This window comes from Humulus lupulus, chromosome 1, assembly GCF_963169125.1.
Source record: "Humulus lupulus chromosome 1, drHumLupu1.1, whole genome shotgun sequence".
NCBI classification, from domain to species: Eukaryota; Viridiplantae; Streptophyta; class Magnoliopsida; order Rosales; family Cannabaceae; genus Humulus; species Humulus lupulus.
The window spans coordinates 4145858-4161012 of NC_084793.1; the positions used below are offsets into that span (position 1 = coordinate 4145858).

At 39.5% G+C, this 15155-nt stretch overlaps 2 protein-coding genes across 2 annotated transcripts; one reads left to right on the forward strand and one right to left on the reverse strand.

The window, feature by feature from the left end:
* Positions 1–10096: 10096 nt before the first annotated feature.
* Positions 10097–11697, reverse strand: LOC133812993 (uncharacterized). The gene is made up of 2 exons (XM_062246845.1): positions 10470–11697; positions 10097–10317 (listed from the first exon to the last, which is right to left on the reverse strand). The coding sequence occupies exons 1-2, from the start codon at positions 11695–11697 to the stop codon at positions 10097–10099; spliced, it is 1449 nt and encodes a 482-aa protein (XP_062102829.1).
* Positions 11698–12120: 423 nt separating this feature from the next.
* LOC133783109 (uncharacterized) lies at positions 12121–14909 on the forward strand. Its single transcript, XM_062222650.1, has 2 exons — positions 12121–12290; positions 13394–14909. Exons 1-2 carry the CDS (start codon positions 12237–12239, stop codon positions 14549–14551), a joined length of 1212 nt encoding a protein of 403 aa, XP_062078634.1. The 5' UTR covers positions 12121–12236; the 3' UTR covers positions 14552–14909.
* The last annotated feature ends 246 nt before the right edge of the window (positions 14910–15155 follow it).

Sequence of the window (15155 nt, forward strand, 5' to 3'; positions counted from 1 at the left end):
TAATTCTAAGATGACAATTGAACAATGTAAAACCTTAATTAGTTGGCTACCTAACAAGAAATCACAAAATTCATAATATTCAATTGGAAAAATATAAACAATCTAATATTGAGAGAAATTGAAGAACAATATTCATTATCAATAATCAAGAATTCATGTCTTGGGTTTTGAATTAACCCTTAACCTAAAAAGACTCTACTCCATAATTGTAATCATAATCACAAACATAATTATAATTAAAATTATAGAGGTTAAGGAAAGAAAAGAAACTAGATGGATGAACAAGATTGTTGTCGCGTTGTAGTCTTCTTTCCAGCCCCTTCAGAGTCTCTTTTTCTCTCTAAACCGTAATCAAAACTTAATCTAAAATTAACCCTAATAATTATTTATAGTCTCAATTAAATTCTAATTAAAAAGAAACAAAAAATCTGAAAACGACGTCGCGAGCCGCGGCCTAGAACGAAATCTGTGCCTAAATCTGCCCCTCAGGCAGCGGCCTGAAATTTTCGCGCAGCGGCCTGTCTGGAAGAAAAAAATTCTGACATTGCAATTTCCATTTAAAGTGTCGCGGCCTACCTCAAAATTCTTTAATTCTTGATCTTAGAAAGCTTCCATGTTGCCACCACTTCTACATTTCAATCCCAAAAGCCTTGAATACTCCTAAAACTTTATTTTAACTACATTTGCCATCAAAATGTCAGATTTATCATCATAAAACGCAACGTAGAAAATATGTTGTAGAATCACGAAACTTAGTGAAAACTATTAAAAATGCTATCATAACACCATCCAAGCATAGAAAAACTTAACAAATATTAATACAAAAATGACCTTATCAGTCACACTATTTTAGTTGAGTTAATCAACGGACTTAGTTCGGTCAACACTTAGTTGTTTATATTATAAAAAGCACTATATTGTCGTGTGATATCTCTCTCTCTCTTCCCATGGCTCGGATGAAGAAAGGTATATCGAAGCCGGTGTTGATTCCCGATGAGGTGGTGGACGACCTCCCTTCGATCCAAGTTGAGGTATCTGATCTGTTACCTGATGATGAATTTCATGATCCATGTGATGAACTGGAGCTGGAACGTGGTGTTGAGGTGAAGCGGGTTGGAAGTGCGAACCGTTCCTCTCCTACCCCGGTGAGTTGGGCTGAGGAAGCGGAGGGTTCTGAATTCCAGAGATCAGCTAAGGAAGTGTGGAGTAGGTTTAAGTCGAACCAGGTACCCACGCCCTCTACTCGTCTGAATTTTACTGAACCTATGAAATTGGGTGACCAAGTTGTGGCCCGATTAGATATGGAGGAGGTTGAGACTGAAGCTTCGTTTTGGAAGAATGCGATTGTTTGCATTGTCCTGGGAGCTAACCCACCTTTTCGAGTATTTGAAGGATTTGTCAAGAGAATTTGGGGCAGCTTGGGTGTTGATAAGATAGTGAGAATGCATTCAGGTTTTACCCTTGTTAATTTCAGGGATGAAGCTACACGGGATCTGATTTTGGAAACGGGAGTTATACATTTTGATAAAAAAACCGGTGGTTCTTCGTCCTTGGACACCAGATATGGACTCTATGAGAATGGTCAAGTCGGTACCGGTTTGGATTAGGCTGAATGGTTTGGGTTTGCAATACTGGGGAACCAATTGTCTCAGTGCTATGGTGAGCACAATTGGGAGGCCGGTTATGGTGGATAAAGTGACGCAAAGTAGATCGATGGTGAAATATGCGAGGATATTGGTGGATATGGAGATTACGGATCATCCTCCGAAATCTATTTCTTTTATTAATGAAAGGGATCAAATAACTGAACAATTGGTGGAGTATGAATGGCTTCCCTCTAAGTGTGCTGCCTGCTCGAATTTAGGTCATGTTATGGCAAATTGTAACAAGAATACTGGTTTGAGTTGGAGGAAGAAACCTACTACTGAGAATGGTGCTAGTACAGACAAGAACATATTCAATGCAGAGGAGGAGATTCAACAACCCTCTGAGTATGTTAGTCCTGATCCCAGAGCGTGTAATGCATCTAATATTGGAGAGGAAGAGAGGGCCAGTAGTTCTCCAGAGCAAAATGTTTCAAAGGGTAGTAGTGATGTTCAGGATAACTCAAAAGTTACTCAGCAAGCTGGAAAAGGGAATTCTGAGGTTGCAGGAAGCTGGATTACTCCCAAAAGGAGAGGTGCTAGACAAGGGGTGGCAAATGTTCACAAGTCTGATTTAGCTCAGGGCAAGGCTATTTCGGGCAATGGATATGCTGTGCTGCAAGATTCAGGGATTGGTCATTTGGTTACTAATTCTATCCCAATCAAGTGATGGAAGTTTGCAATATGATAGGGTGGAATGTGAGGGGTATGAATAAAAAAGATAAGCAAAATGCTATTCTTAGTATATGTAAGGAGAATAAGGTTGGTTTTGGAGCTTTCTTTAAGACTAAGTTGAAACATGAGAAAATTAAAGAAGTTTTTGAGAATAATTTTCATAATTGGGATTACTTTTCTAGTCCTATTGTTTATGGTAGGATCTTAGTTGTTTGGCAAACTAATTTTGTGAAGGTTGATATTTTACTTGAAGATCCCCAACTTGTTCATTGTCGGATCAAAGTGAGTGGCCAGCAGGATTTTTTCTTCGCTACAGTGGTTTATGGAAGCAATTCTATGGGGGAGAGGAAACATCTTTGGGATAAATTAGCTAGTATTGGCCAATTAAAGGTTCCTTGGATAATTTTTGGAGATTTTAATGCCATGTTTAGCTACCAAGATAGGATTGGTGGGAGACAAGTCCTTGCTAAGGACATAGCTGATGCTCAAGATTGGTTGGCTTTAGGCCAAGTTGAGGAACTTAAATGTGAGGGAGCTCTCTATTCGTGGTCGAACAAACAGGAGGCAGGAGACCGTATTTTCTCTAAATTAGATAGAGTGTTTATTAATGATTTGTGGCTGGATGTTTTTCCAAAAACTGAAGCTCGCTTCAAATGGGACTACATTTCTGATCATAGTTTCTATGTGATTCGTAATCAGGAAGTTAACAAGGTGGGATTTATCCCATTTCGTTTTGGTAACCACTGGATGCAGTATAGAGGCTACAGAGAAGCTGTTCTTCGCTGTTGGAATGCGCCAGTTGTTTCTGGTGGAGGTCTTTGCAAGGTAGTCCAGAAATTGTATCGGGTGAAGCATATTTTGAAGAGGTTTAACAGAGAGGAGGTTGGTGATATTGTTTTGAGTTATAGGGAGGCCAAGGAGGAATATAGTAGAGTTCATGAGGCTTTGGCTTCTAATCCTTCAGATCTGTCTCTGTATCAATCAGTTACTCAAGCTCAACTCAATGTTTCAGTAATGCAGAGCCGTTATGCCAGTTTTCTCAAACAGCAGAGTAAACTTAATTGGATTAAGTTTAGTGATGATAATTCTAGATTTTTTCATGCATTTATGCGAAAAAGAAGAGTTGATAATAGAATTTCTTCCTTCACAATAGGAGGCAAAACAGAAGAGGATTACTCTAAAGTTGTTGAGCATTTTCTTTCTCATTTCAAGAATTTTATGGGGAGGAGAAATTTGGCTTCAATGGAGATTGATAAAAGCTGTTTTCTTCAGGGAAACAGATTGTCTCTGGAGCTCCAAGTCAGACTTCTGAGACCTTTTACCAAGAGTGATGTGAAGAAGGCTCTATTTAGCATTCACTCCTTTAAGAGTCCTGGTTTGGATGGCTTTGGCTCGGGATTCTTTAAGGGGTTATGGTCTGATATTGGTGCTGAAATTACTTCTGCTGTGTTGGATTTCTTTCAGGATGGTTACTTGCCGAAGGATCTGAATGAAACTGTGATTTCTCTCATTCCTAAGATTGCTGATCCGAGTTCAGCTAGTGACTATCGTCCTATTGCGTGTTGTAACACTCTCTATAAGTGTATATCGAAGATGATTTGCTTTAGACTTTCGAAAGTGCTTCCCTTCCTTGTTCATAGTAATCAAGGGGCTTTTATAAAAAATAGAGTTCTAGCTCATAATATTATGATATTCCAATATCTCCTCAAAGGGTACACTAGAAATAATATTTTAGCTAGATGTTTAATGAAGATTGATCTGAGTAAGGCTTACGACACAGTTGATTGGTATTTTGTGGAGGAGTTGCTTAAACATCTTTGTTTTCCCTCTAGATTTATTGGCTGGATTCTAGTTTGCTTAAAAGGTACCAACTACAATTTGTTAATGAATGGGAGAATTCAGGGCTCTTTCAAAGGGGAAAAAGGCCTTCAGCAAGGGGACCCCATGTCTCCTCTCTTGTTTGTGCTCATTATGGAGTACCTCACTCGTTTATTAGCACATTACTCTGACAAAAAAGGCTTTGGTTATCATCCTTTGTGTAAACATCTTAGGTTGACTAACCTTTGTTTTGCAGATGATTTGATTATCTTTTGTAAAGGTAATGTCAGTTCAGTGAGTAAGATTTATGAAGCCTTCTCTGCGTTTTGTGATTCTACTGGGTTTTCTGCGAATAAATCTAAATCCCATATCTATTTTGGAGGGGTGAAGGATTCCATCAAAGCTCAGATTCTTGAGTTGTTGCAAATGGAAGAAGGCTCCTTTCCTTTGAAGTACTTGGGGGTTCCTCTTCAGCCTACCAAGTGGAAAGCTTCAGACTGTGGGGTGATTCTAGATAAGTTGAACAAGAAGCTTAATTGTTAGGCGAGTAGAAACTTGTCTTTTGCTGGTCGTGCCCAACTTATACACTCAGTTTTGCTTGGTATTAGGAACTTTTGGATGAGTATATTCATTCTTCCTTCCAAGATTACTGCTGCCATTGATAAGAGCTGTCGGGATTTTCTTTGGGGATCTAATGGGAATAGAAGTAAGATGCATCTCCCTTCGTGGGAAAATGTTTGTCTCCCTAAAAAGATGGGTGGTATTGGTTTCCGTGAGGGTAAGAAATGGAACTTGGCGTTGATGGCTAACTTTATTTGGGCGATTACTTCCAAGCAAGACTGCCTGTGGGTCAAGTGGATTAGTTCCATCTATTTGAAGAGTTTAACGTTTGGAATGTGCCTATTAGTCAAGATATGAGCTGGTATATCAAGAAATTATTGAGGCTGAGACATGTTATAGATGAGGGAAGCTTGATGCTAGCTGTTAAGGGAGGTAAATTTCATAGTAAACACTTCTATTCCTCTCTTATTTCTGCGCATTCTGTGGGTTACGCTGAGACAGTTTGGAACAAACTTATTATGCCCAAGCACAGGTTCATTTACTGGCAGATTTTCAATAATCAGTTGCTTACTAGAGACCACTTGTGCCGGTTCATGCATATTTCCTATGATCTTTGCCCTGTGTGTGAGTCCGGCTTGGAAACCCATAGCCATTTGTTCATGGAGTGTATATATTCCAGGAAAGTGTTTGAGAAAATTGGTAGATGGCTGAGTTTTTTCCATTGGCCTTAATCTTATGAGGAGCTTACTCATTGGTGCTTATTGGCTAAGCATAACTTGAAGAACCAGATAATTAATGCAGTTATATCAGCCTCCTGGTATTTCATTTGGTGCAACAGAAATAGATGTATTTTCAAGTCAGTTTGTAAAATGGCCAGCAGCATTAGTTTGGAAATCAAAGATGTAGTTAAGTATAGAGTATTGAGTTTGGGTTCTTTTTCTCATAGAAAAAGGGATGTATATTTACGCAAGATTGTAGAAAGCTGGTAGTTGTTTCTTTGTAGCTTTTTCTTGTTGTTTGGTTGAGTTTGCAGTCTGCTGATCTGTAGCAGCTGCTCTCTTTGTTTTGTAATTTTGGTTTGTTTTGAATAAAGTTTTTTTTTGTTAAAAAAAAAACACTTAGTTGTTTATTGATCCCTGCATGAAGCACTAGTGATTGTAGGATTTATAGTTCATTGCTTTATTTCCAACAATAGTACCTCTATTTTTTTGATAGATTACTTGTCTTTAGTCATTATTGATGGTTAATATTGTAAACTGCTTGATAAATCTATGTTAATCATTTGAATTTGTTTCATAAGCAATTCAACTTATTATGTAAATTATTGAATTGATCAATATAATACTAGGAATCAATAATAGAATCCACCTATGGTTCCATTAAATTCCTAAAATAGTGCTACCAAAATGAGAACACCACCAATTTTTTTTGGCAAAATAATATAGGGGTACTTTTGTGAAAAAATTATAAACATGCGTATGTAATACAATTTTCCACACCTATAAATGAAAAAATAAAAGTCTAAATAGACTACACGACAGCATCACATGCCATTTTTTTTTTCCCCTAGTAATGTTCATATAATATTCTGTATTTTAAAATTATACATATTTTTTTTTGAAAAACCAGAGAACTCTGTATTAATAACTATCAGTCTGCAAAATTGCATACAACGCAAGAGGAATAGTTTCCCCAGTGAATCTACGATCAGGAGTACAACAAGAATAGCGGGCCAACCAATGCGCCGCCTTGTTCCCTGAACGTTTAACAAAAGAACAAATTACATTTGACAAAGAATGAAGTAACCGCTTGCAATCAGAAATAATCAATCCAGTAGGCGACATCAGCTCTGAAGAACAACACATCGCCTGGACCAACTGAAGACAATCCAGTTCAATCACATAACTCAGAGGAGGAACATGATGCAAGGTTACTACTTCCGCCTCCCTTTCTTTGATCCAGCTAAGCACCTCCTTCAGGCCAATTGATTCAGCAAGAAGAGGAGAAACACTACCAGTTCTAGAGCCCAAAGCTGCCTCTAGAAGATTACCAATGTGATCCCTCGCAATCCACCCATAGCCAAATCGCCCTTCAGCCGTGAAAATTGATGCATCGCAATTAATCTTAATAGTTCCTTGTCTTGGTTTGGTCCAACGCTCAACAGAGACAGAAGACTCCCGAGCCTCCTGATGAAAATCCCCTCCATTCGATTGAGCAACCATCCAGCTATCAAGATAAGTAATTGCCTGAAACACCACCCTTTCTATCCCAGCTTCTTTGGCCTTCCAAACTCGGTCATTTCGGGCTTTCCAGATTGCCCAACAAACAGCTGAAATTTTGCCAATCATATCGGCGGTGTGTTGAGTACAAATATCTGCAAACCAGCTATTGAAGGTTAGAAATCCCCTCTGCGAGAAGCCAGCCACCACCTTCGACATACATTGTTTAGCAAACGGACACTCCACTAGACAGTGGAAAGTGGTTTCAGGGCCTCCACGACACAGAGTACAAATGTTATCTACAGGCACAAATCTCATTTTCAGATTGTGAGCAGTGGGTAAACAATGACTAAGAGCTCTCCACATGAAATTCTTAATTTTTGGGGGAATTTTTAACTTCCAAAATTTACCCCAAAAACTAAGGCTGTCATTCATCTCCCATTGACCATTGAGTTCTTGAAGAAAGTGGTATGCACTTTTAACTGAGTAAACCCCATACTGTTCTTTCACCCAATACCACACATCTCTGTCTTCAAATTCACTCAGAGGTATGCTCCGAATAAGAGTCATGTCCCTATCATTAAAGAGATCCTCCAACATTTCTTCATCCCATTCTTTCCTGTTATTTTTCATTAAGCTGGAGACATAATTATTCTGAAGACCTGGGTGAACCGAATGGACAAAAGGGTCATTCGGGTTAGGAAGCCAAGGTTGATTCAAGATGGGAATATCCCTCCCCGATCCAACCCTCCAACGAACCCCTCGCCGAACCAAATCTTGAGCCGCCAGAACACTCCGCCAGATGAAACTAGGGTTAGACCCCAAACCAGCCTCCAAAAACGATCCCCTTGGGTAATATCGAGCTGAAAAAAATCGTCCCACCAGAGAGTTAGGATTTGTGAGGAGCCTCCATCCCTGCTTACCTAACATGGCCAGATTAAACTCCTTCAATTTTCGAAACCCAAGGCCACCTTTGTTTTTGTGAAGAGTGAGTTTGCCCCAATTCTTCCAGTGAATCCCTCTTCTTGCTGAAGCCGATGTTTGCCACCAGAACTGGCTCATAAACCTCTCCATATCCTTACAAACACCATCTGGTAATAAAAATACGCTCATGGCATAGGACGGCAAGGATTGAACAACCGATTTGATAAGAATCTCTTTACCTGCTCTTGAAAGTTATTTACTGTGCCAGCTTTGAATCCGTTTTCTGACTCTTTCCTTTAGAAACCCAAACACAGCACTCTTTTGTCTCCCTACTATATTCGGCAAACCCAAATACTGAGTATGCTCATTAGCTTCCATCATATTAAGGACCCTAAGCACATCTGCTCTCTCCTGCTGCTCTGTATTTTTACTAAAGAAAACTGAAGATTTCTGGAGATTAATCCTTTGCCCCGAAGCTCTCTCGAAAGTGGCCAATAAATCCATAACTATGCTAGCCTCCCTGACATTTGCTTTACAAAAAAGATAGCTGTCGTCAGCAAAAAGTAGATGAGAGACCATAGGAGCCCCACGTGCCACCTTGCATCCATGTAACCATTTTTTCTCCTCTGCTTTTCTGATGAGACCCGATAGCCCCTCTGCCCCAATAATGAATAAATACAGTGATAAAGGGTCACCCTGCCTGATCCCACGTGTCGGAATGATAGGGCCATGCATTTCTCCACCATGAACAATCTTATAAGTCACCGAGCGCACACAGTCCATAATCAATTGAACCCACCGGTCTGAAAAACCCATCTGTATCATTATCCTCTGTAAAAACTCCCATTCCAGCCTGTCATATGCCTTGCTCATATCGAGCTTCAAGGCCATATACCCCCTAGTGCCTTGCTGTTTCCTTCTCAAGTAATGAAGAATCTCAAAGGAGATCATAACATTGTCAGTGATCAATCTACCCGGGATAAACGCACTTTGGTGGTCGGAGACTACAGTCCCTAGAAGACCTTTCAATCGATTAGCTAGCACTTTGGTAATGATCTTCATCAAGACGTTACAAAGAGCTATGGGACGCAAATCCCCCATAGTCATTGGATCTTTTTTCTTGGGAATAAGAACCAAATTGGTCTCATTAATCCCTCTAGGCAGTAAGCTATCACTGAAATAATTTCGAACCACCTGGATCACGTCTGGCCCAACCACAGGCCAAAATTTCTGATAAAAAGCTGCTGTCATGCCATCCGGTCCCGGCGCTTTGTCCGGGTGCATCTGAAATAAAGCATCTTTAACTTCAGAATCCTCCACTGGCCGCACCAAATTCAAATTATGCTCCTGCGTGACAGTATGAGGAATGCCTGCTAAAATTTCCTCAACTTCTGTGTTCTCTGATGCAAAAATCCTTTTGTAGTAGTCAAACATAATCTCAGCTAAACCATCTCCCCACTCTTTCCACCTGCCATCCTCCCCTTGAAGCCTGTGTATTTGGTTATTCTTTCTACGAGCACTTGTCGAGGCATGAAAAAATTTACTATTCATATCCCCTCCTTTGAGCCACAGTTGCTTAGACCGCTGTCGCCAATAAACCTCCTTTTGATGGAGTATTTCACCGAGATTACGCTTTGCATCCAGGAAAGCGGCCACCGACTGAGCATCGTTTCGATTCCTGAACCGCTTCATAGTGAGCTTGCAAAGATGAATACGATTCCGAAAGTTCCCCGTGATGGTATGACCCCAGCTTCTAAGGGCTCGCTTGCAGGCATCCATTTTTTCTTGAAACGAAACCAAATCAGGCGACTCCCAGGTTCCTTTTACGATATCAACACAGCTCGGCTCTCTGAGCCAAGCGTTCTCAAAGCGAAACGCAGAAAAGCGATAAGAAATGTCTCTGTAAAGCGGGTCAAGAAATAGAGGACTATGATCCGACGTAGCCCCCTCCAAGTTGAATAAACGAGCTGAATGGAACCTATGCATCCAGCTTGCACAAACCATTGCCCTGTCAAGTTTAGCCTGTATCCAGTTTGACGAACCTCTTCCCCTTTCCCATGTGTAAGGATGCCCAGAAAGATCCAAATCATGCAACCCACATTCCTCAACCGCCCTAGCAAACCCCTCAATCAACCCTGCAGGATACGGATTACCTCCAAGCTTATCCAACTGACTAATAACATTGTTAAAATCGCCAATCAAACACCAAGGCAACAGGGATTCATCCTTCAACCGACGCATTAGATTCCAGGTATTTCAACGAAGAGCCCTATTTGGCTCACCATACAATCCTGTCAACCTCCATGTCTCCAGACCGCCTATGCTAACCTCAACATCAATGTGATTATGCGAATAACCTCGAACTACAATCTCATCCATGTTCTTCCATAACAAAGCTAGACCACCTCCCCTGCCCACTGCATCCACCACAAAACACCCCTCAAATTGTAATTGCCTAGCCACAGCTTCTATCCGATCTTTATAACAAATAGTCTCGCACAAAAAAACAATCTTGGGTTTCTTTTGATATATAATATCTTTTAGGAATTGAACAGTCCCTGGGTTCCCAAGCCCACGGCAATTCCAGCTTAGGACGCTCATGATTGTCGGCGAGCCCCCCCCAAGGAACCCGCACCATATCTGTTTTTTGATACTGCATCCTCCTGTCTGTTTTCATTGTCACCAGTTGACCCATTGATATCGGATGAGTCTATATGATCCTTCTCACTTTCAACCCCAATGCCCATCTCAACATCACTTGTCTTCCTCATCTCGCTGCTCTCCACGTGGCTAGCTATTTCAGTTCTCCTTCGTTTTGCTTCCAAGATCACCTCATTCTCCTCTTGGAAGATTCCTTCATTACCCGTATCTGGTACAATATTCTTTCCCTTGTGATTCCCATTCAATGCTGCATTACTGCCTCCATCATGAATGCGTATCCCTGACATACCGCCTACCTGCTCGGGGTTTCTGATCTCTCTGCCACCCCTACCATGAGTGCCTACACTGTTGATCCCTGCCCCTGATCGTCCCTGCTCATCCAGATGAATCTGCGAAACCGACCCCGCTACCAACCACTTTGCTCCAGCCGCATATTTGATACGTTTCAGAGCCGCCTTCATGAATAATCCATAGTGCTTGACAATGGTGTCGGCTGGTTGTTCAAAGATTTTCGGACAATACCTCTCAGAGTGGCCTATGATACCACATATAAAACAGAACGTAGGAACAAATTCATATTTGAAATTTGCCCAGCATTCAACCCCCGCTTTCTTCTTCAGTTTCTTCCTTCTCTTGAGAGGGACATCAATATCGACAGTAACCCGTATTCGAAGGTACTCCCGCCAGACCCCTATGAAGTTGTTTTCATCACTTTTGACGAACGTACCAATGAAATTTCCAAGGTCTCGAACAATCCTTTCTGACATGAACTCCGGATGCAAGTCATGAACTTGGACCCACATGTCCAACGTATGAAGATGGACCTCCCTTGGTATGTCTCCTGGCTTCAGTCTTGCAAATATTAGTGGAACTTTATTGAACGTCCACGGGCTTCCTTCAAGAACGCGTTCAAGATCAATGGAATGATACCGTTGAAATAAATATCGATTCGGACCAATTTCTTTGACATAAAGACCCTTCCCTGGCTTCCAGAGTAGAGCCATCATGTTTCGCATGGCTTCAAAGTCGACTGGATTATCCACCAAGAACCGCCCCACTAAGCACCAACGTAGATCAATCAACGGGTCATCAATGGCCGATTCCTCATATTCCGCTTCAGCGTCCTCTCCTTCCAATAGTTGCAGATCCGCACATCTAGACGTCAACTCTGCCACCTCTTCATCTCTGTCAGCCATTGTATCGCCACCAACCCCAGTCAAACCTTGCTTTCCAAGAAACGAAAACTTTCTGTTGACCTTCGATGACTCACGCGAGAGAGAAAACATACGACCTAGTCACCAGACTAGACTTTGCACATTGAGAATTGATTAAAAAATTATACATATTTAGTACTTAGACTTAAATTTAATAAATAAAATTTTATTAATATAACAAAATTATTATTAATTTATGTAATTAAGAAGATAAATTTAAATTTAAAATTCATATAACGCAATTTAATTAAATTAGTAAAATTTTATTAATTAAATTTAAATTTAAGATAATAAATATATAAAATTTTAAAATAAACAAATATATCCTATTTTAAGAATATAAGATAACAAATAATCATTATTTTAAACACAATCTATCAAAACCATACTTTTATTTATTATTATTTTTGTATGCAAATTGAGTGAACCTGGACATTTTTAACGCTCTCGAAGCAAATAAGGAGAGGAATTGGCTTGGCTGTGCCTCAAACAGAGAAGAAGCTATTCCTTTTGCGACCAACATGTCCACCTCTGCTACACCTGATAATCAGGTCAACCCCAATCCGCCTTTGCAGGTACTTCTACTTCTTCTAACCATGGATTCAACTTTATTTCGATCCGTACTCTCATGGGTCTTTCTTATATAACTCATATTTATATTTTTATGTGATCTCTTTTGTGATTTGTGCTTGAACTGGAAATGGGTTTTCTTCCTTTCTTTCAACAATTTGGTTTCACCCCTCTTATGTAATTTTTGGGTTACTTTATATTCTATTCATCTATATGTTCAAAGCTGAACTATTGCAAATGTTTCCCTTTTTTGAATGAAAATCATGTCTTTATTTTTATTTTTTTTTGGTCTATGGATTCTTCAAATTTGGCTCTGATTGAATGCTATTGTTAAGCTATGATGCTTCTTGGAGTTGCCTTTGGCTTTTGTGTAACTCAATACATATTGAAGTCGCAGCACTTTACATGCATGTAAAAGATCAAAACTCTCACGAAATTTGAGCTGTGCTTGATTAAGATTTTTATTAACTATCTCAAATTCTGCATTATACAAAACCTTGTTCCTCAAAGCCATCTACTGTGAGTTAACCTTGATGATTATGGTAGAACATGTATGTAGTTTGGGATGGAGTACATTATTGTTATTTTCATACCCAAGATCAAAGATTTGCTTCATTGCCTATTCATAAATTGGAAGCATTTGTAGGCTCTGAACACTTGTGTATTTAGTGCTTGATGTCTTGTTGGTTTTGTTTAAAAAGTTAAGATTCAAAATAAAAATGTTATAATGGAGGCTGTCTCTGATGGACCAATTAAACAAAGGGTTCTTCTCTATTTTGCTGAAATGATTACTATCTGATGTTATGGATCAGTTTCTGTTTTTTATTTCTCTATGTTCTCTAGTTAAACAGAATTAAAATAAAGAAATAGATTAGGATTCAAGGACAAAAGGGATAACTCTATTTTTAACTCTTTACATGTTAAATCTTGTCATTCAAAGAAATAGTTTTACTTTGTTGCTTTTGTTTTATTTTTTAATTATGTTTTGGTGCTTGGTTAAAGGACAGAACTCGATCATGCTGTAATTGTTAAACAAATGATTCCCGCGCTTTATGTTGTTACCTTTTTTTTCTTCCAGTAAATGGTGTTTTTCTTTTTACTCTGGTAGGTTGCAAAGCGTTTGGAGAAGTTCAAAACAACAATATTCACCCAAATGAGTAATCTAGCTGCTAAACATGGAGCAATAAACCTTGGTCAAGGATTCCCCAACTTTGACGGTCCTGATTTTGTGAAGGAAGCAGCCATTCAAGCCATCAAGGATGGAAAGAATCAATATGCTCGTGGCTGTGGAGTTCCAGACTTGAACTCGGCCATAGCTGAGCGATTCAAGAAAGATACGGGTCTTGTGGCAGACCCCGAGAAAGAAATTACTGTTACTTCTGGGTGCACTGAAGCTATTGCTGCTACTATGTGGGGCTTGATAAATCCTGGTGATGAGGTTATCCTTTTTGCACCTTTTTATGATTCTTATGAAGCTACTTTATCCATGGCTGGTGCTAAAGTTAAGGGCATCACATTGCGCCCTCCGGATTTCGCTGTACCTATTGAGGAGCTCAAGTCCACAATTTCGAAGAATACTCGTGCAATCCTTATAAACACTCCACACAATCCAACTGGAAAGATGTTCACTCGGGAAGAACTCAGTACAATTGCATCTCTTTGCATTGAAAATGATGTGTTGGTTTTTTCAGATGAAGTTTATGATAAGTTGGCTTTTGAAATGGATCACATTTCTATGGCCTCTCTTCCAGGAATGTATGAGCGAACTGTGACATTGAATTCGTTAGGAAAGACATTCTCGTTGACGGGTTGGAAGATAGGGTGGGCAATAGCTCCTCCACATCTGACATGGGGAGTGCGGCAGGCACATACGTTTCTCACATTTGCTACATCCACTCCCATGCAGTGGGCTGCTACCACTGCTCTTAGAGCTCCAGATTCTTACTATGAGGAGCTAAGGAGGGATTACAATGCAAAGAAGGCAATTTTGGTTCAAGGGTTGGAGGCTGTTGGATTCAAGGTCTATCCATCAAGTGGTACTTACTTTGTGGTTGTAGATCACACCCCTTTCGGATTGGCCAACGATGACATTCAGTTTTGTGAGTATTTAATCAAAGAAGTTGGGGTGGTGGCCATTCCGACGAGCGTGTTTTACTTGAACCCAGAAGAAGGAAAGAACTTAGTCAGATTTACCTTCTGCAAAGACGAGGCAACTCTTAGAGCTGCCGTAGAAAGAATGAAGGAGAAGCTCTTGAGAAGTAAGTAACTTGTTAATGTTTTGATTTTCTTGTTTATTTATTTTTCTCAAAATAATCGAGCTCGGTTGTGGTCTTGGTGGGTGATGAAAATATTTATAGCATTGCACCATATGGTATAATGATTAGACTATTTGATATTGAGTTTCACACAAGTGCGTGCAATTTAAATATGTGAGATTCGATATTAAATCAGTGTTGACACAAGATATAAATGTTCCAAATTATTTCAAAGATGTATGTTGCTGTTAGAGTTGAGTAAGGTAATAAATATCACACACCATGCTTTTTTTTTTTTGAAAGATCACACAATGTTATTTTCATCAATAGAAATTTTATGAACATATTGGCTATCAAGTTTGTCAGGTTTTTGTTTTTGTTATTATTATTTTCTTTTTTACATTATTGGTGGAGAAAGATTTGAATTTGGGATTTTTTTTTTTTTGTGAAGAAAAATATAGTGTTATTGAGCTATGTAGGTTAATACCAGTTTATGTAGGTTTATTTAACCGATTGCATATGGGTTTTGGGGTAAGATAGAATAACTATATTTGTGTGTGTAGTTTTCGGAATAGATGATCACAAATAGATACCAGTCATAAAAATTTAGATTTA

Bases quoted from the DNA above. Each gene is read 5' to 3' on its own strand.
- LOC133812993 (XM_062246845.1), bottom strand. From the start codon at position 11,697: ATGGCTGACAGAGATGAAGAGGTGGCAGAGTTGACGTCTAGATGTGCG. The intron at 10,318-10,469 runs GTTCCTTGGGGG...TTTGTTATAAAG, and splicing joins AAAAAACAGATATGGTGCGG to ATCGGATAGAAGCTGTGGCT.
- LOC133783109 (XM_062222650.1), top strand. From the start codon at position 12,237: ATGTCCACCTCTGCTACACCTGATAATCAGGTCAACCCCAATCCGCCT. The intron at 12,291-13,393 runs GTACTTCTACTT...TTACTCTGGTAG, and splicing joins ACCCCAATCCGCCTTTGCAG to GTTGCAAAGCGTTTGGAGAA.